Raw genomic sequence first — 20,760 nt, 5'->3', positions numbered from 1 at the left:
AGCGGGACGCTGTGACACCCCAAGACCTTCCGACATGCGGGGACGAGATCCGGTCAGCAGTGGTTAAAGCATCGTCGGATTCGCAACAAGGCAGTTTGTCGTGTTTCGAATTTCTACCTGCGGGGTATTTGCAATGTCTCAAGCCTGGTGATGGCATCGGTGTCGTCGTATGCAAACTCGCTTCCATAAGCCACGATTCAGTCATCGCATTCGGCCAATTCTTCCATGACTGTTGCCATGGCGATGCATGGGGTCCGCTGTGCCTCATGTGTACCTGGGCTGTTCGCACAACTTTCCGACCAACACACCACACCGTCAGCCCTCGCGTTGGCGCGTGCAAAAAGGAGAAGCACACGATTTTTCAATGGGCACCTACCAGCCAATCTCGGTACCATCTGCACAGGCGCACATGTCCCTCCAGCCATTGAACACGTCGGACATTGTATATCAAAAAAATCTCGTCCAATGATGCAATGGCTGAATCGCTGCCGCGGTCTCGATCAATTGATGTTCACATTCATACTCAAGCTAATCCAAGTCTAACATGTATCCAGTGCCACTTCCCGACACCCCCTTCTGACAAGCCGAGTTTTGTTGAGACGTTGCTCATTTCTATTGAATTTCTCACCACCCTACCCAACCTTGCCAAGCTTTATTGCTCGTTACGGGTTGTGCGCATCCTGCAAAGGCTACTTCCACGCGTTCGCCTAAAGTGGAGCCTCGTTTCAATAAAGCTCAGTTGTTGTTTCAATACATGTTATTTGCAGACACATGGTATACTTGCTCATCATACTGTAGGGCCTGGTCGCTCGCTTAAGCACGTTCGAGATCCTGTCCCCATTTCTCAAACGGCCAGGAGTGCATGGCGGTGTGTAGGGTACTATATATACCGGACCACTCTTCCCTCCTCTGACATGTCATGGAACTCTTATATAACATTTTGTAACCACGTGCGTTGAAAAATTGCGACATGTTTCGAGTTTAATCTAGGTTTGAGCGTTGCAAATACCTGGTTATAATTGCCACTACCACCACTTTCATCTAACTTTCCTCTTCATTGTAGTCATAATTGCCATTACTGATACCATTCGTCATGGCCAGTCCATTCCGCGCCCTATCCTCATGCTGCACCACGCTTAGCGGCAGTCCCTTGCCCACACCAAACAGCACAAACGCCGCCCATTTCCACCTAAGCGGATTAATCGCAATCGTAAACAAGAACCAGTAGATGAGCTCAGAGTATGTGAAGAAGTCGAAAGCACCACCCGGTGCTTTGCTCTTGATGAATCGTGTAAAGTCTATCCAGCGCTTCATCCACCTTATCTGCGGTCGTGCCAACGGGTCAACGAGGTACATGAGTAGAAAGCGCGTATAGATTCCAATGTGGTAGTTTCTTATGGTGCCAATTGCATTCACGTACGTGCAGTTGTTGGCGCAGATATCCGGATAGTCGAGAGGAAAGACTTGCAGGTACCAGTTTGGTGGTTCGTAGGGTTCCTTGAAGACGTCTGCTGGGAGGAAGTTTAGGGATGGGCGCTTGTAGCCTGTGGCCATGATGACAATGTCCGCTTCTATCATGTGTTCGACACCAGGACCGTTTTTGGGTACCCCTTGGGCGCGCTTATTGAACCTGATGCCTTTTCCACATGGGTCGTAGCCGTTGATGTCGCCGCGGAGCCAGGAGGCGCGGCCGCAGCGGATGAGGTCAAGGACTTGATCATTTACCATCGGTGTCTCAGTGAAGAGGCCTTTGCCGCTGTTGGGTGGGGGCGATATGTCGTACAGATCGCGGTAGAAGAAGAGGCGCAAGATGTACTCTGGAATCCATGAGAAGATTGTTTCGCTGCCAAAGACGTTAAATGCCAGAATGGCGTCGACAAGCGGGTTCCGTGGGATGATCCATTTGTCGCTGCGGGCGAGTATATTGGTGTGTTCGGCTTCCTGGCTGGCAACGAATTCCAGAGCTTCGACTGCTGAGGCACCACCCCCGATAATGGCCACTTTCTTGCTTTTTGCTACCTTGCCGTCGAGTTTTGAACTATGCCAGATCTCGCCCTGGAAGTGCTCTTGGCCAGGAAGCGTAGGCATCTTTGCGTCACCACATGTGCCAATTGCCGCGATGACGCTATCGAAACGTCCATGAGACGGGTCGTTGATGATCCATCGACCATGAGGATCCTTGTAAACCTTTTCCACGCGCGTGTTGAACTCTGTCTTTGCTTCCAGGCCATAGCGACCTGATCTACGAGACGATTTGTTGGCGATTGGGATACCCCTTCTTCCAATGCACCGAAGGATGAAAGCGGTACATGATAGAATGAATCTGCAGACCAGACGTATTGTTCACCCGACTCCATATCCCGCCTAGTTCTTCCTTTGGTCCAGCCTCGAAAATGCGGCAGTCGAAGCCATGGCCTACAATATGCGATGCGGCCGACACGCCTGTTAGCCCTGCACCAATGACGGCAATCTTGGGCCGCACGAGATTAGGGTTTGGCGGTGGAGGTGTGGGTGAAAGGATCAGGTCGATTACTTGTTGGATGACCTGGTAGATGAAGAGAATGGGGTGAGTGAGAAAGTATGCCATATAGTAGCCCATGATGGAGAACTGGCTCTAGGGTGAAGGGACAGTACATGTGAAGATTGATACATAGAGTTCACTTCGGAGCTGCGCCTTGATTATACGATTGCACAGATATGCGTCATGTTTCGCATATTACCACTTGTGATGTCACAGTGGAGCTGTGGCATTAGGTGTGACATGTGAAAGCCCAGGGATGCTATTAGGAATATTGGGTACTTCAAAATCGTTACTGAGTTAGTCATATTGCTGGGGGTATGGGGTCTTGGGAAAAGGAATTGAGTCAAGACTTATTACTAAGCTTGCCTGCTCCATGAGTTTTAGTCGTCCAAAGTAAGGGACCGAGCGAGAGCCGTTTTCGATCACAATGATCGGTGACAGGGATGCTGCGGATGCTAAGCGAGGGCCCTTTGCATAGCTCCGCGACAGAGCTGCCACCCAGGTTTGACCCACGCCAACCACCAACGACGGCTTCTGTAGCCATGGCGTTTGTTCACAGTCTGGGCGATGTAGAGACGCGCTTGTGTACGGCCGTCAATGTCGCTATCCAGAAAGGAGATGCTCATGAACTTCAGTCGATCGTGCTCCTGGAGCCAGGCGAAGGCGGTGTATGGCCGCCCGACCATCAAGAACTCGTAGGGTCTTTGAGGACAAACTACCCTTACGAAGATGAAGACTCTGAACAGCGCCTCGAGGATTTGGTCAGGCGAGTTGTTACCGAGACGGCAGAGTCCGAGGACGAAGAAGGAAGGCCTGTGCAGTCGTGGAGTTCATTGGTTACATTTCTTGTTGGATGGATGACTTTCCTCCGAGATGTGGACATAGATGACCTTGTGTTGGTCTTTGAGTTGATGACAGATCTCCAGTCGTAAGTTCGGTATTGTAATGACAGTAAGAATTGTAAACTCACGTTACTCTAGGCGAGCAAACAGTGCGCTGCAGCACCCTACCAAAGGCATCATGATGCTTCCCACTATCATGTACTACGCCAAGGTGTTTGCACGTGTTGCCATTGGCTTAGACAAGAGGCCCGACCTAGCGCAAGAACTCATGGTTGAAGTAGACGAGGACGGCCAACGAGAGTCATTGCCAGAGAAGGCCGCCAATATTGTGCGACAGGCCTTTATAATATGCTTGAACGACCGCAACACTGTGCCCGGTGGAATCAAGGATGGAAAACCAGATGGCAAGAAGGTCGGTATCTACAAAATGGCGAATATTTGTTTGAGAACCCTCTTCCAGGCCGACAAGCTGGACAGCTGCGAGACCATCTTCAACAACATATCGAATTCTTCGCCGCCTTTACACATCTACCCAGCGGGAGAACGGATCACCTACCTTTACTACCTTGGTCGATACCACTTCAGCAACACCAACTTTTATGCAGCTCAACTAGTTTTGGAAATAGCATACAGAGATTGCCACCAGCAATGCCTACAGCAACGTCGCTTAATTGCGGTATTACTTGTCGCCGCCAACATTATTCTCGGACGAATACCAAATGAGATGGTTTATAGCGATCCCGCAAATGCCGGTTTTCGCGAAGCGTTTCAACCCCTCACCCAGGCCATTCGCAGAGGCGATCTTGAAACCTTCCGTCGAATCACCAACCTCGACCTCTCTCACCCAATCTCAGGGTTCATGATCAAGTACAACGTTTTCTACCCCGTCGGTAACTACTGTGAGCCGCTTGTATGGCGGTCGTTGCTTCGGAAAATCTTCATCCTCACTGCACAAGTAGGAGATAAGACCAATGCCGCTGCTCTTCTCGACCTCAACGCATGTGCCCATATATTTCAGTATCTTGAGACCCGGTCGCTCATCAAGAACGCCACAATGGCCGCACAAGCCCATGATCCTCGCCGCAGCATGGGTCATGTGTATCAGGACTACGCCTCAACAACAAAGTCTACGTACATTGATCCAGATTTTGAAGGTGTCGACGATGTTCACCCGTACACGCACCAATACGACGAATTGGAAATGGAGTGTATATGCGGTAGTCTCATCACGCAGGGATTCTTGAATGCGTACATCGCGCAGGCGAAGCAGAAGATGGCTGTTCAGGGTGTCAAGGGTGGGGACTTGAACCAAGGGTTCTTAAATCCATGGAAAATAAACAAGGAAAATAATGACGATGAAGTGCTTGGGTGGAAGAAGGAAGCCGGTGGTGACGGAGGAAAAGTCGTTCGGTTGTCGTTTGCTGCGCCAGCTGGGTCATAGAGTGATACCCATAGTTCTGTTTGGTTATAAGCAAGGAGACGAACCATTCAAAGGAGGCGGGTCCTAGGCTTACCCATTTTGCAAGATTGATATCTTGATCTCTTAACCAAGCGCTCCAACTTTGCCCGAACATCTCCTTGTATCTACATCTTGTCTCACTCTCCCAAGTTCTGGTCCATAATCAAAAGAGATCTCCATTGCGCAAGCTACATACGCACATGTACCCTCAGCACAAATCTTCAGCCTATATGTTTCTCCCTCCCAGACAAATAACATGAAGCACACATGTAAACATACCTGCCTCATGTCCACCCACCAAACACAAACCCACCGCCTAAACAACGGTACTATATCCGCCCCCAAAGCTCCTCCGTCCCTTCCATCTCACATAGGCCTTTCTTGCTTCATCCGCCCAAAAAACACAACTAGCAACGGCCAGCAAATGCGCAAGATCGCCCAACCCCAGTGCCTCAGTCTGAAACACACTTTGGAGCGGCGGGAAGTAAATAACAGCAAGCTGTCCCAGCAGACTCCCCGCAACAGCATAGTTGAACATTTTATTGTCAAAGACGCCGATTTCGCCTGCTAGGACAGATTTGGATGATGAGCGACAGGTCAGGGCGTTGAACATGTCGAAGAGGACGAAACAGGTAAATGTCATGGTGGTGTCGCGCGCGGTGACGAGGTTGTCAACGGACATTTCGCGGTAGTAGGTTGTGAGGGTGCCTATCATTATAATGGAAGCGGAAGTGAGGACACGCTGGATAAGGGGGCGGGTGAGGACGCGGGCGTGGCGTGGGCGGGGTGGGAGGGCCATTACGGAAGGGTCGACGGGCTCAACGCCAAGGGATTGTGCGGGGGGGCCGTCCATAAGGATGTCTGTCATGGGTGTTAGATTGAAGAGAAGAGGGGTGGGGAGGGAGGAGGACTTACTGATCCAGAGAATCTGCATGGCATTGAGGGGATTGGGAAAGCCGAGGAATGTGCTGACTAGAACTAGACTGAGTGCTGCTGCGCTGGTACTCAGTTGGAAAGTGAGGAAGTTTTGAATGTTGTAGAAGATGCCCTTGCCCTCTTCGATTGCATTGAGGATGGTGGCGAAGTTGTCATCTGTTAGAATCATGTCTGCGGCCTCCTTGGCTACATCTGTTCCCAGTCGACCCATTGAAATACCAATGTCGGCCTTTTTGAGTGCAGGAGCGTCATTCACACCATCACCAGTCATGGCCACGACGTCACCTCGCGACTGGAGCGCTCGGACAATCTTCATCTTGTGCTCCGGGCTAGTTCGCGCGAAGATTGAGGTAGTTGCGATAGCTTGTGCAAGCTCTTCCTCGCTCATACGATCCAGTTCATCACCGCGAATGACAGAGCGACCGATTGCTGAGTTTGCAGTAATTGGCATGCCTAGACTCTTGCCGATGGCGACTGCCGTCGTCTCCGCATCACCTGTAATCATAATCACCTTGACTTTGCCGGCCATCAAGCGCCTGATGGCTCTTTCTACACCCTTCCTCGGTGGATCGTTCATGCCCACCAGGCCAGCAAACACGAGGCCGCGATATTGATCATCATCGCCAAGAGCCGAGTTCACGGATGGCGCTGGTGAGGCAGTACCGCTGGCGTTCCTTTTCTTGGATTTGGACGCACCACTTGCGAAGCCGAGTACTCGTAACCCTTCTTGGGCCATTGAATCCGCGGCTTTGATCGCTTCTTGCTTGTGCGCTTGGTCCAAAACTACCTCTTTCCCTTGTGCTGTAACGTACGTGTCGCAACGGTCTAGGACTCTTTCCAGTGCACCTTTGATGTACGAGTGCTCCGCTCCAGGGGTGTGACTACCAGAGGTGCCACCGACTACAACACCCATCCACTTCCTCTCGGAACTGAAAGGTGTCTCAAACTTGCGCTCGCCAAGTCTCTCCCTGACATCATCTTCCTCAAAGGCATCCATGAGGTCGAGTAGAGCGACATCAGTGGGCTGGCCGACCCATCGGCTCTTAGCTAGAGAGTTGTCATCCCCTTGAGTTGAGGAAAGTACGGCAGCTGTAGAGGCTGAAGCAGCCTGGTCGCTTAGTAGGCGGGCATTGTTGACTATGTTGCCGATGCGTAGAATGTTGCGAGTTGGGGGGTCCAGATCGGCAGAATCATGCTTCTCCTTGACGTCAATTGGTGTTGACTGATCAAAATGCCATATCTTGGTGACTGTCATGTGGTTGGTTGTCAAGGTGCCTAGTAGCGGTCAGCGGGTGTGGTTGTGGAATGGATGGGTGACTCACCTGTCTTGTCAGTACAAACAACGTTGACAGATGCCAGAGTCTCTACGCTGGGCAACCGTCGAACTATAGCGTCGCGCTTTGACATTCTCAGGACGCCCAGTGCGAGGGTCACGGTAACGATAATAGGCAGGCCCTCCGGAATGGCAGCGACTGCGAGCGAAACAGCAATTTGAAAAACCTCGAGAAAGTCCCAGCCCCGCCATAAACCCACCATGCCGATGAATGCAATGACTGCGAAAGACATGTAACTCAGATCCTTGCCTAGCCGATCCATGGAAAGCTGCAGAGGGGTGCGGGGGCTTTCGATGGCCTGTAATGAGGCAGAGATGGCACCAAACTCAGTATTGGCGCCAGTTCCAATAACGATGCCTTGTCCGTAACCCGATCTAACCAATGTACCCATGAATGCAATGTTCTTCTGGTCGTTGAGCCGGATATCTGCGCCCACCGTGCCCGCGGCCTCGGACGAGTAGAAAGGCGAAGGCGAGCGTAGGGTAGCCGACGGGGGTGCAATGGCATCCATGGATTTGGATACGGGCTCGTTCTCTCCAGTCAAGTTGGACTCGTCGATGCTGAGGTCTGCGGCATGGGTGATTCGAATGTCTGCCGGTATGCGGTCGCCGGTGTGGAAGAGGACCAAGTCGCCGGGAACCAACAGGGTGGCAGATATGGTTGCAGACATCCTCTCGGCTGCGGCCAATGACGACGTCGTGTCTTTGAGGGTATCCAATTCTATATCTTCAGTCGGCGGCCCACTGGGCGTGCGACCAGGGCGTGGCTGCTCTGTGCCGGCGCGGATGACATGTGCAGAGTGCGGAACCAGCTGGCTCAGCGCCTCTATCGACTTTTCCGACCGGTATTCCTGTACAAAGCCTACGGTGACGACGATTGTCACGGCTACGGTTATGCTGACTCCGTCGTCCAGATTACCCATGAGGAAGGAAACAGCGGCGGAGCCCAGTAGCAACAGGATGAGCGTCTCCTTGAACTGCTTGATGAAGCGTAGCCAGAGCGGCTCGGGCTCTTCGGACGGGAGTTCGTTGAGGCCATGGACGTGTATGCGCGCCGAGGCGTCCGAGGTGGAGAGGCCATGTGTTACCGACGACGAGAGTTTTTGCGCAGTCTCCTGGACCGACAGGAGAGAGTAGGTCGATGTTATTGACTGTTGGGGCACGTGTTAGCGAAGCGTGGGCAGAGGCAAGAGTGTGGCACAAGAGCGCATGGCGTACTGAGGGTGTCGCGTTTCGCTTGTGCGGCTCTGGGGGTTGCAGCATTGGCGACGCTGAGCGCGGGGACTTTGAGGGCGTATGGGCGACATTGAACACGGGCAGTGAGGGCGTCGTGGCTTTTGACATGTTGGCATGGCCAGGAGACGACTGTTGCGCCCCAGTCCAACGTGGCCTGTCTCTCGACAGCGGGCGTGAAAAGATGTCGGGCAATACTCGGTTATCGCATTGATGCTGCTAGCAATAGGAAAAGGCGGGAAGGGCTAGCACGTGTTTCAAACAACAAAGTGCAATTGGAGACTGCTGTTGTGACGTCGTCTTTGGGGTTGGGGTTGATTTGTCGTCTTGATCCATGTACATGTTAGACTAAAACGTCAAAGCATCGGTACCAACCCCGGGGGACTTGGTACACTTTGATTCAGCCAATTGTTTGACGTCAACTCGCAATCTTGCAACATGATCTCTATTGCCATCATGTGACACATGCTTTCAAATGAGACAGATTGCACTCACTTTGACTTGTCCGTTCGCGGCCTGCACATTATACTTATGTATGCGTCACGCCTTCAAATCATCAATGGCTAGATAGGGCTGATGCATGACATCACGCGCTATTGCCGCTTTGGCTGGAGCTGGAGCATGGGTGGAAATGACAGTGTGTAGTCTTGGATTGCCATCTACCTGTACGGAGGTGACTTTCAAAAGTTCTTGCTGACAGGGGGGTCTATATTACTGCCGTAGTACCACCGAAGCTTGGACTGTTCGGTCGCGCCGCCCCTCCTTGTATTCGTTGCCGCCTTCAAGTCTAATAATCTCCTTTACATGAAACTGTATACGCTCTATCCAAGCCTGGATTTGGTGTTGAGGTAGCTCATCCCAAGCCTCCAGCCATGCCTTTGTGCCCTCTGCTCTATTTTTTAGAGCGCCTTTCCTGGTGGTTCTCCGCTTGAGCCATGGCCAGGCTGCTTCAATAGCGTTGAGGTCAGGTGAATTGCCACACCATCACAGTCCGCAACAATCAATTAAGTGGGTCCTAGAAGGTTCAGATTGGATTGATTGATTACCGCTTTAAGCCTAGTAGTTACCTATAGGAGTTTAAGCCCTACCTAGATAGGTAAGTGGGTCTAGGAGAGTGACCGGATTGAATTGATTGTTGCGGAGTCTACACACCATAAAAGCTTCTCTACTCCCTCTCTACTGTATACTAGTTGTTGGGCGTAGTGGGCATGCGAAGGAGCCTTGTCCTCTTGAACTACAGTACATGGTCTCCCTTTCTGGCACTCCTTAGCGAAGGGAATGAGCTTTGGGATTAGAACTTGAGTCTGGTAGCGCCACCAATCTATGCCTCTTCCACTATCACGAGACAGCTTGCCGGTCTCTTTTGTCCATCTCCATTGCGGAGTCCTGCCTGGCTTGTTCCTTAATCCCATCCTCTTCATGCCAGTTGTAAGCTCCCACTCCTGCCTCATAATAGGCTCAAGGACCTTGTTCATCTCTTCAATTTGAAGAGCTGCCTCTCTCTTCTGCTGTGCAGTCTCAGGGCACCAGATGTGGCATGGGCCCTTGTGATCATAAGAGAAGCAGCCCCAGAACATGAACTCTGAGTAGCCTTTCCACTGCTCGCGAATGACTGTTTTGGTGAAGACCTCATCAGGTTTTCTCCAGACCCGATAGCCACCACGGCGGTGGTTGAGCACGACAGAGGTCTCATCAGACCAGATGACATTCTTCCAGTCCTCCAGAGTCCAGTCTTGATGGGCAAGACACCACTCAAGTCTCTCCTGTCTCATCTTCTTCGTCAACCCAGGCTTCCTCGTGGGCTTCGTCTTGTTGTAACCGGCTGCTTTTAGGACTCTCCACACTGTGGTGGATGATATGTTGTAACCGTGAACACTAAGATCACCAGCTATATCAGCACAGCTCTTCTCTCTCCCATATCTATCTCGGCATACTTGTGAAAGAGTGGCGTTGTGGATAGCTTCCTGCTTATGAGGGCGACCAGCGCGAGGGGCGTCTTCGAGGTACTCGGGGAGGAGTTTAATAGTGGGTGAATTAGGCTCAAATCCACGTTGGCAGGCTCTACCATAAATTGAGTCAATAGTGCGTGGTGAAATACCTGTGATAGCGCTGATCTGGGCGGTAGATTTGCCACCAAAAGGTGACTTCAGCGTCACAATAAGCGCACGGGTATAGGGATCAGTGTTAGGAGCCATAGTATAGTTGAAAACACCAAAAAATTGAGTATATAGACTATCACCACCATTACCTCCAGCTTCAAAAAATCTGGATGGGTGCCAAGAAAGTCGGGCCGACTGATCGGCCGCTAACAAATACGCTAGCAAGAACTTTTGAAAGTCACCTCCGTACTTTGACTGTATTGGAATACCATGTTCAAAGACGCGTGGCCAACAGGCTAGACCCCCGCACACGATGCCGTACCTAGGTAATCTGCACACCACCGGGTAGTTCCTCAAGCCCTGTGCGCATGTCAGTATCCCGCCCCTTACCGCGGAGAAGAGCCTGCCTACATGTATTTACTCCTACATCTTCAACAGCCTGTTGCGCCTTCGTACATGCAATCGCTTCTTTTCCGTCCTGAATCGTCAGTGTTGCAGAGCAATCTTCGCTTCCACACTTGTTGCCCAAAGCGTCCATGGCTCGCTGCAAAGCATCGCCTTTCCACCCAAACAGGTAATCGCCATGCGCTCCAAACCCAGTCCTGCCCTCGTCAGCAAAGCCCTCGTCGACTAAACTAAATGCCACTCACCTGTCGCCAAAGCTGTACACCAGAGGCTGTTTCCCGTCTTGATAGTACTTTGCATCTGCGAATCCAGACGTGTCGAACATGACTTCATACATTACCTGTGGGATTCTGACCGGATGGGTACTTGGACATTTATCATCAGCGAGTCCGCCGAGCGCACCCGAGTTGGGTGAATATGCAACATGTGATCTATGGTCAGGCGAATCCAATGTCACTCCGTCCCAGCACGAGGGAAATATCACTGTGGCGCGAATGCCTCCAGGGCAAGGTGTCAAAGGGAAGCTAGCCGTGTCATTTGCAGAACAAGGTGCTCCAGAACCACCTGTAACACGTTCGCTAGCTTGCAGGCATCTATGGCAGATGCCTGGAAAGGTGCCGTTCTTGTTGCGATTCATGACGTCGCCAGCAAGCATGCGGAAGCCCTGTGTATTTGTAAGAGGACGGAATCTAGAGAGGGAATGATGCATTATGACTCACGGGTTTCATGGCCGTTGTAGTCTTGTTCACATCGCCAAACGGACGCATGTAGTATATGGTAAGACCCCCTTCTTGTTCGAGGAGAGTTTGGTTCAGACGTCCGTTGGCCATCTGTGGAACTTTCCGATACGTGCCATTCTCGGGCGACTTGAAATAGATGGAGCCAGTCCAGTAATTTGATGTATCTTCCCTGCTTAGGTCAGTAAGCTGGTTTAAACACATGGCAGCCATGCTAACTTGTAGATACAGGAGGTACAAGAAGACTGTGCGGGCGGGTCTATCGTGTATGGATCCATCTAGCCTCTTTAGTCCTATGCATACACTCAACAAGCAGAGTACTATACCGTGACGTCAAAACTGTTACCCCCGACAATCTGCTCATGTTAGTCGAGTTCGACATTAGGATAAGGTGTATACACGCCTGGTGCATATGCGGCGATGGATTCAGTCCTGGAGTCACAAGGGGATCAATTCGCTCAACAACTAGCTGCGAGCATCCGAATCGGAGGAAGTCTGAAGCTCCATATTGTCCGTAAGTTGGTGGCTGGGTTAGAGTATGTCGTGCAAACAGAAGCAAGAGAGCAGAATGATAGAGATACATGGCTGTGACAGAAATTCAGTTCAGTTCCCTGCATTTTTGACTGAGCACAACGACCTGGTTATATCTGAGTTACACTCAGGACCTGTGTACCAAATACCGATGCCCTCATTTTGATAACAGCACTGAACAACCGGACATAGTGTTCAACAAGCCTTGGCGATTCCATTCGCATGGTAGTTCCTCCCCGTGAGGCCAATAAGCATGATCGGAGTGATTGAGCACTATACGCCTCAATACTTCAGCAGCCTTGCAACAACTGCCGAAACTACGAGTGCACAGCCTTTGGACTTGACCTTAACCCAGACGCATGTGCACCCCAAGGGCAGATTACTACCATATTGTGTGATTGATACTATCGGCACTCTGAAGAGTCATCATTAGGCCTATAAGAGTGTGATGATATATAGTCAAGAGGTGACAGCATGCACGTGTTGAAGCTGGACGAATGGTGGTGGTGGTGGTGGTGGCGGGGTGACCATCAGACGAAAAGGTGACTAAGCAAGAGCTGGTGGCGCCGGGGTCGTGCCTGCCTGGCATGTTCTATCCAGCCATCACCAGCCTCATCACTTTCCACAACCGAGCGCATCCGCAACACCATCGTCGCTCGATTCATTTGGACCTTCACTGCCATTGCCACGTTTGCGCGCACCTGTGGCACCTAATTTGGACGTTGTCGGCGCGCCCCCACCATCTGCGCATCCGATCTGCCCGACGCGTCGACGTAAACACGACTGCTACCCGACGCGACCTATTCAACCGCCACCATGTTTCTTCCCGAGGATCTGCTGTTCAAGCAGGGCGCGCTTGCCCACGTGTGGCTCGCCTCGAATCAGCAGAAGAAGCTTACCAAAGCTCAGGTGCTGCAGCACAAGATCCCGGAGAGTTGCGAGGTCATCATCCGACCCGAGGTGGCTGCTGGCGGCCCCCTTGCATTGCGATTGAATGCGCAGTTGCTTCTTGGTGAAGTGCGCATCTACCACAAGAAGGCGCATTATCTACAGGATGACTGCAACGAGGCCCTGTGGAAGATTAAGATGGTAAGCTCCCTCTCTACCAACAACTCCACACGACCACTACTGACCCATCTTTAGGCCTTCCGACCAGGGAACATCGATCTGCCCGCCCAAACCCATGTCGCCAACCCCACCAACCTGATCCTGCCAGATCAGATCACCGATCTTGACCTGCTAGCACCCATGCCAGATCCCTCGTTCCTCTTTTCGCAACCCATTAGTGGCAATCTGGATCTTGGAAACACCACCGTTCCGGATTGGGACAACAGCCAGTTCCTCTCTGGCAGCATTGAGCAGGCACGTATGGAACCGATGGAGCTTCCAGATGATGATTTGAATCTGGATATCGGCGAGTACGACGACTTTGATCGCCCAGCTGCGTATGATGAGGGTACCAGTATTGAGCTCGGCCGTAACGCACCTTTGGAGCGACATCAGTCCGAAGACTTCACCGCACTAGACAAGAACCTCGACGACGACCTTGGCCTGGATATCGGTGAAGACCCCCCAACGGAACTGGCCCATGCTGCTGATGTGGAACTCAATCTTGGGCTTGGAGATGACGAGGACATCACAATGGGCGGCATGACCGAGACAGGTCTCCCAGCAAGCTCGATAGCTGGTGACTTACCCATGCGACAGCGTGAAGAATCGCCACTCTCCGAGTTGGGAGAGGAAGAGGCTACCCGGCTAGAGCAAGAAGTTGCCGAGCAAAACACTACAGTGTTTGAGCCAGAGCCAGAGCAGGAGGAAGAAGAGGAAGAATCCATTCACCAAGCCCGGGCGAAGCGTAGGAGGGTCATTGGAGCCGATGCTGAAACCATGATATCGAGCCATCAGCTCCGGGAGCAACAGAACAATCGTGAGAAGATCCTCAAGCCAGCCTCGTTCCTTCCTCGCGACCCTCTTCTTATGGCATTGCTCAATATGCAAAGGTCTGGAGGATTCGTCTCAAGCATCCTCGGCGATGGCCGGAGCCAAGGTTGGGCTCCAGAGCTACGCGGCATTCTTTCTCTAGAGGTTGTCTCCCGCCCTGCTCAAAAGCGCAAACGCGACAATACTGCTGCCGAGCCTGGTACCCCAGAAGATGACGCGGCCGCTGAAGGAGAGAAGACACCACAATTGCAACTGGAGTTTGACCAAGATGAGCCGACCTTGGGAGCGGGTGACATGGGTCTAGGGGGTGATAACAACACCACAATTGCCGGATCTGATGACATAATCCAACTTCCCGACGAGCCCGGTTTCCAGCAACAGGCAGAGGAACAAGGAGAAGAGGAAGACATGTTTTCGCCTGTTCCAGACAACTTTGACGATACAACCGCTCCTCTTGTCCATCCCTCGGAAGCTGGACCAATCTCCCTAGGCACAAAACACGCCGTTCACTTCTTGCGTGAGCAGTTTGGACCTGAAGCCGAAGAAAGCGAAGCCGAACGCCAAAAGAACAGCATCGTATTCCAGGACATGTTCCCGGAAACGCGCACCTCGCGAAATGATGCGACCAAGATGTTTTTTGAGATGCTCGTCTTAGCTACCAAGGACGCTATCAAGGTCGAACAGCCAGTCAATCAACTTGGTGGTCCGCTCCGTATTCGCGCTAAGCGCGGTCTCTGGGGCCAATGGGCAGAGACTGGCGCGAGCGGCGAACTGCCTTCTCAGGCACAAGCTTCACCGGCGGGAGAGGTTGATGCGCCCACCGAGGCCATGTTCCAAGGTCCCCCAGAGGTGTCTGTATCTGCCTAAAAGGCGAGAGTTCTAACAAGTGGCTTATTACTTCTTCGAGACTGACTGCCTCGGGGGGCTTGATTCATCTGGCGTCGTTGGCTGGATACCCTTTCTTCTTTTCCTGGTCACACTACGTTTGAACGTAGGCTTTTGGGATGGACGGTGTATTGGCGTTGTTTTCATGTGGATCCAATGTATTTTTGGGCATGTTGGTTACTCGATTGAGCACTTTTGTAACATGAGTATAAGGGTCGGATAGTTTACATTGGCGAGCTTGGACAGACGCGCGAATGCAATTCCACATCATTACTGTAACTAGTTCTCATTATTAAGTGAGGTGAATGTATTGCTCGCCTGGCATTCATGAATGACTTTGAGGTGGATGTCGGTGACGTCGTTGCCGCGGCCGGATCGGAACTGCAGCCCCACACCTTTCCGAGAAATTTTGGTCCTCACCAGTCATCACCCTGATGCCCAATCGACATCCCCGCATACCAAATGTCAATCTCACAAAGCTCTGCTCATATTCTGCTCCGACACGTTCTTTGGTGCAAGCCGCCGCATCAAAGCGCTGCCACGTCCCGGTTACCACGCTGAGGGCTCCGGCTACGTTCTTCACGCCTACACCTTCCAAGCGCATGGCCGGAACTATGTCTGATTCTGCAATGAAACTCGTGGACCCCCAGAAATTGGGCAAAATCACCTTCAGGAGGACGGATGATTTGATTGATGAGTGGGATATTGAATATGATGAATCAGAGGGGTCTGAGCATGCTGGCATCATGAAGAGGGCGGCAAAAGAGCTGCAAGATACCAACAACCCGGTGGCATTTCCTACCGAAACCGTATACGGACTCGGCGCAGATGCTACAAGAAGCGCAGCTGTAAAGGAAATATTTGCTAGGAAGGGAAGGCCGGCTGATAATCCTCTGATTGTACATGTGCACTCGCTACCGCAGTTGCGAGCCCTGTTAGCAGGAAGACTGGAAGCTGAAGGCGACGGGAAGATTTTGGGCAAAGATCCGATTCCTGAAATCTATAGGCCGGTGATTGAACGCTTCTGGCCTGGTCCAATTACTATCATCCTGCCGGTCCCCCAAAACTCGATCCTCGCGCCAGAGGTTACTGCGGGTCTCTCTACCTTTGGCGCACGTATGCCCCGTTCCATCATCGCATTGTCGCTCCTGCGACTGTGCGGACGCCCACTTGCTGCACCCTCTGCGAACGCTTCGACGCGACCCTCACCCACCGCCGCGGAGCATGTCCATGACGACTTGAGGGAGAAACTCGACTTGATAATTGACGGTGGGCCATGTGAAGTGGGTGTGGAAAGCACAGTCGTAGATGGCCTGTCAAATCCACCAGCAATATTACGACCAGGCGGTGTCACGGTAGAGCAGTTGAGACAATGCCCAGGTTGGGAGAGCGTGATTGTTGGATATAAGGATAAGCAAGCAGAAGATTCAAGCAAACCGCGAGCGCCTGGAATGAAGTACAGACATTACAGTCCAAAGGCATCCGTTCTTTTGTTTGAATCCGGAGCAAACAAACCTACGCCTGACGAGCTCAAGAGTAAGAGCAGGATTGGAATAATCCGGACAAAGGGTTGGGAACCTGTATTAGGCCTCCCCTCTCAGAAAGTACACAAGCCAGATATGATTGGACAGGTGGTCTGCTCTTCACCGGACACAGCAGCTTCCCTAGATGCTGACACCTCTCCGTCACGACTTTCCAACCTCCTACGCTCCGTCACTCAGCACCAAATACCGCATTCAGATCACTATATTGTCAAACCCGGCGCGATTCAGGTGTGGGATATCGATCTTGGGGCCAAGACAGAAGATGTCGCGAGAGGATTATTCTCGGCGCTTAGAGAGCTGGACAAGAAGGCTGTTGAGACGATATATGTAGAGGGCATTGACGATAAGACGGGTGATGATATTGCAGCTGCAGTCATGAACCGGCTTAGGAAGGCTGCTGAGATAAGGTGTTAATTGAAGAAGATGTTTTGTCTAAGGCCAAAACTCTAGTTGTAACTGCACTTGAATACTGGAGCGTTTGGACGTGAATCATTGACGTATCTCGTGGAGCGATGCGTCATATATAATTCACGTTCCCCCTTCATTAATACAACACACCATTGATAGCGCATGAACTCTCCATCTTTCTTGTTATGTTTATATACCCTCTTCCGCCATACACGCTCACCCTCCACTCACTATCATATACTAAATCCAAGTCAGCATCCATCATGTACCTTGCTACCATCCATCTCACGATGATCTTCCCACTATCCAGCCTCATACTAGCAGCACCCGCCACCTCCATCTCCTTTGATCCCCCGACAATCACCTCTGATCCCACAAAACCCATCCTTGCCACCGACACACATACGCTCTGTGTATCCGACCCATACCTCACAAGCTCAGGCTTCGCCGTTCCCCCTTCACCAGGCTCTGTCATACCCACACCAGATGAGCAGCAGGAGGTTCCTGGTTTTGATACGACAACCGCGACTGCTCCAGCTAGCCAGATAAACCCAGCTAGTTCGACAGGGGTGGCTACGGCGTCTTCGCAATCCAAACTCGAAATCCCGATCTCAGTTACAGAAGACATATCTGTATCTGGTATACCCTGGAGAACTCGGACGACTATATTATCTACGATATCCATGACCATGTCTAGTTTTGCAGACATAGGCACGACAGGTGGATCCGTGGCTAGTACTATGGTGCCTATAGATCCATTGCCGTCTTCAAATGCTACATGGCCGGTCTCTCAGGCTTCTTTAGTGTCAATGGCATCGGAGTTCACTTGGCCTACGACTCCTTTTACACTACCAGGGGGTTGGGGTACTACGATGGGGATGAGTAGGACTGTAGCAGCTACAACGACTTTAGCGGGATAGCACGATTGTGATATCTAGCATTATGTCTTCCATAATGGGTAGAAAGAGAGTGTGGCAGAGTTGTGCTGGTAGAGGGCCTTTGCTCTTTTTACCAACTTGCTAAGTTTTCGGCTTGGATTGCGTGGCTATTGTGGTGTATGTAAAGGAAGACAAATACCACTACTTCTTCCCACAAGTTATAATGGTGTGTGTTATGACGAGGTCCTTGTCCCTGTGTTCATTGCAGCCTGCTACTACTGTCTTACCATGGATACGGCATACCGAGCGCAGGAACCATGGATTTTGCACTATTGAATGTCACCTGTTCAGCCCACTTGCAATCGTATCCACGGCGACAACAACTCAGTCCGTCATCATCCATCAGCTTGTGCGGTAGATATGGCGCGAATTGTACTCGCCTTCCCCCCTTTCCCAAATGGACCGTTAGCATCTACTAACCAGCCATCCCTCGCCAGCGAGCCGGGGGCGAAGAGAAAACAAGCTTTCAGCGATCTTCACAGCCGAACGGGTTCAGGAAATTACTTTGAATCTAGGCTCTGTCTGCCAGGGTAGGTGGGGTAGGTGGTCAGATCAAATTACAGTCTTGTTAGTATGTCAGCACTGTAGCGGGAGCGACCGGCTGACTATCTGGTTGGCTGACTGGTATGTCAGGCGCGACCCTGAGTGTTTCGGAACGAGTGTTATGGTTCACGAACGCGTGGGTATCTTTTTTTGCGTACTTGTGAGCGAGGGTCGGAAATCATTAGTGCTGTGAAGTTGGTTCACGAGTGTGTTTAGGAGTTGTACGGTAGTGGTAGGCTGGCTGCCAATGAAATATACGGTGATCGACGGTTGTTGTGCGCGGATGATCTTCAATGATGTGGTGCAATTTCGGGGGTTTAGGGGCGGATTTGCGCGATTTGCTTGACGTCATGGTAGTTGAGGACAAGAACGGTTGCTTTGATACTGCTGTATAAAAGTGTAGAGTAGCATGTTCGAGATGTTGTGGCGAATATGGTAATCTAGAATACGAGAAAATTGCATTGAGCCAAATCGAGTATACAGGCATACCTTGGGCACCTGCAACCCAGCACGTGACATGTATGATCTGGAAGCTTAGCCGCCGGGTGACCCACGCGCAGCAGATAAGTAAGTCTAGAGGCTAGACCCTGGTGGAGAGGCTTTTGAAGTCCTTGCAGTGGATATTAATTCGTCTGCTTGCTATTTTCCCCCATGAGTCAAAGCACACCGGTATGTACCTATGTGTGTGTGCGTGTGACAGCCAATGCGACGTATGTCAGGCGCCGGCTGTTGGGAAATGAATGTGCATGCGTTAGGTTGCGCAAGCGTTGCAGCGCTTATGCAGGAACCTTAGGCTTAAGTGCTGTCGATTATAGCCTATCGATAGCGCGGGCCGTCAGCAATCATCGTGTCTTTCTATTTCTACAGTGGCAAAGTCGATTCAGCCAACAAATGAGAATTGTCATGTAGAGAAGGTGTGGTGTTGTGCTACAAGCAAGTCAAATATACTGGGATGTATTCTCCAGTGAATGTACGTAAACAAGGTTCAGTGACTCGGTGCAAATACGATAATGAAACTGGTTACGCCGTATGACGTCGTCAAGCACCATGGGGTTATGAATCAACAGGGCAAAGGCGAGGGTATACCCCGCGAAGGCCAAAGCAGATAGCAAGAAAACAAAGGCCGTTCGCATGCCGACAAAGAAAGAACGTCGGCATTGTTGAACAAGGGCTCATCGGCGCGCTTTCACGTAGACGCCACATACGTTCCAGTGGCCACGAACAAGCAACGTGGACAATGGAGCAAGGGACGCCTTGCAGTATCTTGTCTTTGATCCGAAGCAGAAACCAAAGGAGATTTTCGCGTCGAGGTTGCACCCGATAACGAGCTGAGGAGGAGGAGGATGTGCCGAGAGCTGGACTGAACGCCTCCACTCCGTATCCTGAGGCTTGGACTCGTCGATCGGACTCGTAAAGACGAGAAGCCTCGTAAGCGGTGACTGCACCAAAGGCGCAACGTCCAGCCCGGGTCCCGAACTCAGATTCAACAAATCGACGGTACTCGTCAGCCTTGATCTAAAAAGGCCAAACTCCGTAGGCCAAACCCTTCGGAGATGACAGAAGGTGTCTAGAATCGATGCCATCCCGTGGCGGCGTCTGCGCGGCCCCACCCCTTTACAGCCCGCGCAAAGCCAAGGTTGGGAGAAGTCTGGCGAAAAGTCTGCCAGATTCATGGGACCAGGCAAAGAGAAGGTCACGTCTCTTTTGGTAGACAGCTGGGACCGGACAATGATGACTGCAGATGTCACCCAAGGATTACTGTCCAAGCCATCTATCGATAGATCAGCCTTGCTGATTCAGGCGGAAAGACGAAGCCCGATGCAAGCGAGCCGCAGCAATGCCCCTGCTCGTCGTGGGCAGGGTGAGCGGGTGTACCTGAAAGTGGCGGCTATGTGAAACGCCCGGCGCTATGCTGTAGCTAATCATGGCAAGCCACGACCTTAGCGGTTCAGCCTGTTTCTGTGTCGTGAATGGCTGCAGAGGGCAATCTTCACCACCCGACCCCTGTATTCTCCGTTTGCGCAAAAAGTTTGCTTACGCAGGTTTTCCAAGGTCTAGGCGGGCGGGTGGGAAGGATTGGGGCTCGCTCGCGCCCGGGTGCCCCGCGTGGATATATGAATGTTCAAACCCATCCGCATTCTCCCCGACTTTTCTTCCTTGTCACCACCTTCCTTGGACTCACATCTCTCGGTCGTTGCCCTGCCATTCTTTTGAGCACTTTTGCTCGGTACATTCTCTTCAGTCACTATTGACTATCACATTCCTTGTTCGACACGTCAAGATCCTATTGTTTGCGCTCAGGTCAGCTGCATCTTGCTTTTACTCATCGATACCCTCAAGCACGCACGCAACCGATACCAGTAAACCTGCCTTGTTCAATCGACAAACAATCGTAAACAACAAAC

General features: G+C 51.6%; 10 protein-coding genes across 10 annotated transcripts; 4 read left to right on the top strand and 6 right to left on the bottom strand.

The window, feature by feature from the left end:
• Positions 1 to 1,041: 1,041 nt before the first annotated feature.
• PtrM4_031000 (uncharacterized protein) lies at positions 1,042 to 2,088 on the bottom strand (the record flags this gene model as incomplete). Its single annotated transcript, XM_001942002.2, has 1 exon — positions 1,042 to 2,088. One exon carries the CDS (start codon positions 2,086 to 2,088, stop codon positions 1,042 to 1,044), a length of 1,047 nt encoding a protein of 348 aa, XP_001942037.2.
• Positions 2,089 to 2,242: 154 nt separating this feature from the next.
• PtrM4_030990 (uncharacterized protein) lies at positions 2,243 to 2,599 on the bottom strand (the record flags this gene model as incomplete). The annotated part of the gene is made up of 1 exon (XM_066103932.1): positions 2,243 to 2,599. One exon carries the CDS (start codon positions 2,597 to 2,599, stop codon positions 2,243 to 2,245), a length of 357 nt encoding a protein of 118 aa, XP_065966134.1.
• A 464-nt stretch (positions 2,600 to 3,063) lies between these two features.
• On the top strand, positions 3,064 to 4,804 carry PtrM4_030980 (uncharacterized protein; the record flags this gene model as incomplete). Its single annotated transcript, XM_001942001.1, has 2 exons — positions 3,064 to 3,449; positions 3,502 to 4,804. 2 exons carry the CDS (start codon positions 3,064 to 3,066, stop codon positions 4,802 to 4,804), a joined length of 1,689 nt encoding a protein of 562 aa, XP_001942036.1.
• Positions 4,805 to 5,138: 334 nt separating this feature from the next.
• On the bottom strand, positions 5,139 to 5,537 carry PtrM4_030970 (uncharacterized protein; the record flags this gene model as incomplete). Its single annotated transcript, XM_066103931.1, has 1 exon — positions 5,139 to 5,537. The coding sequence occupies one exon, from the start codon at positions 5,535 to 5,537 to the stop codon at positions 5,139 to 5,141; it is 399 nt and encodes a 132-aa protein (XP_065966133.1).
• A 1,496-nt stretch (positions 5,538 to 7,033) lies between these two features.
• On the bottom strand, positions 7,034 to 8,435 carry PtrM4_030960 (uncharacterized protein; the record flags this gene model as incomplete). The annotated part of the gene is made up of 2 exons (XM_001942000.2): positions 7,034 to 8,242; positions 8,310 to 8,435. 2 exons carry the CDS (start codon positions 8,433 to 8,435, stop codon positions 7,034 to 7,036), a joined length of 1,335 nt encoding a protein of 444 aa, XP_001942035.2.
• A 995-nt stretch (positions 8,436 to 9,430) lies between these two features.
• On the bottom strand, positions 9,431 to 10,519 carry PtrM4_030950 (uncharacterized protein; the record flags this gene model as incomplete). Its single annotated transcript, XM_066103930.1, has 1 exon — positions 9,431 to 10,519. The coding sequence occupies one exon, from the start codon at positions 10,517 to 10,519 to the stop codon at positions 9,431 to 9,433; it is 1,089 nt and encodes a 362-aa protein (XP_065966132.1).
• A 226-nt stretch (positions 10,520 to 10,745) lies between these two features.
• PtrM4_030940 (DUF1996 domain containing protein) lies at positions 10,746 to 11,778 on the bottom strand (the record flags this gene model as incomplete). The annotated part of the gene is made up of 4 exons (XM_001941999.1): positions 10,746 to 10,783; positions 10,835 to 11,025; positions 11,074 to 11,492; positions 11,548 to 11,778. 4 exons carry the CDS (start codon positions 11,776 to 11,778, stop codon positions 10,746 to 10,748), a joined length of 879 nt encoding a protein of 292 aa, XP_001942034.1.
• A 1,134-nt stretch (positions 11,779 to 12,912) lies between these two features.
• On the top strand, positions 12,913 to 14,904 carry PtrM4_030930 (double-strand-break repair protein rad21; the record flags this gene model as incomplete). The annotated part of the gene is made up of 2 exons (XM_001941998.2): positions 12,913 to 13,185; positions 13,240 to 14,904. The coding sequence occupies 2 exons, from the start codon at positions 12,913 to 12,915 to the stop codon at positions 14,902 to 14,904; spliced, it is 1,938 nt and encodes a 645-aa protein (XP_001942033.1).
• A 452-nt stretch (positions 14,905 to 15,356) lies between these two features.
• Positions 15,357 to 16,880, top strand: PtrM4_030920 (SUA5, putative translation factor (SUA5); the record flags this gene model as incomplete). Its single annotated transcript, XM_001941997.1, has 1 exon — positions 15,357 to 16,880. The coding sequence occupies one exon, from the start codon at positions 15,357 to 15,359 to the stop codon at positions 16,878 to 16,880; it is 1,524 nt and encodes a 507-aa protein (XP_001942032.1).
• A 257-nt stretch (positions 16,881 to 17,137) lies between these two features.
• On the top strand, positions 17,138 to 17,760 carry PtrM4_030910 (Atrophin-1 domain containing protein; the record flags this gene model as incomplete). Its single annotated transcript, XM_001941996.1, has 2 exons — positions 17,138 to 17,565; positions 17,628 to 17,760. 2 exons carry the CDS (start codon positions 17,138 to 17,140, stop codon positions 17,758 to 17,760), a joined length of 561 nt encoding a protein of 186 aa, XP_001942031.1.
• Positions 17,761 to 20,760: the final 3,000 nt, after the last annotated feature.

Source organism: Pyrenophora tritici-repentis, chromosome 1 (assembly GCF_003171515.1).
Source record: "Pyrenophora tritici-repentis strain M4 chromosome 1, whole genome shotgun sequence".
Taxonomy (NCBI): Eukaryota; Fungi; Ascomycota; class Dothideomycetes; order Pleosporales; family Pleosporaceae; genus Pyrenophora; species Pyrenophora tritici-repentis.
This window is presented reverse-complemented; position numbering and strand designations above follow the sequence as displayed.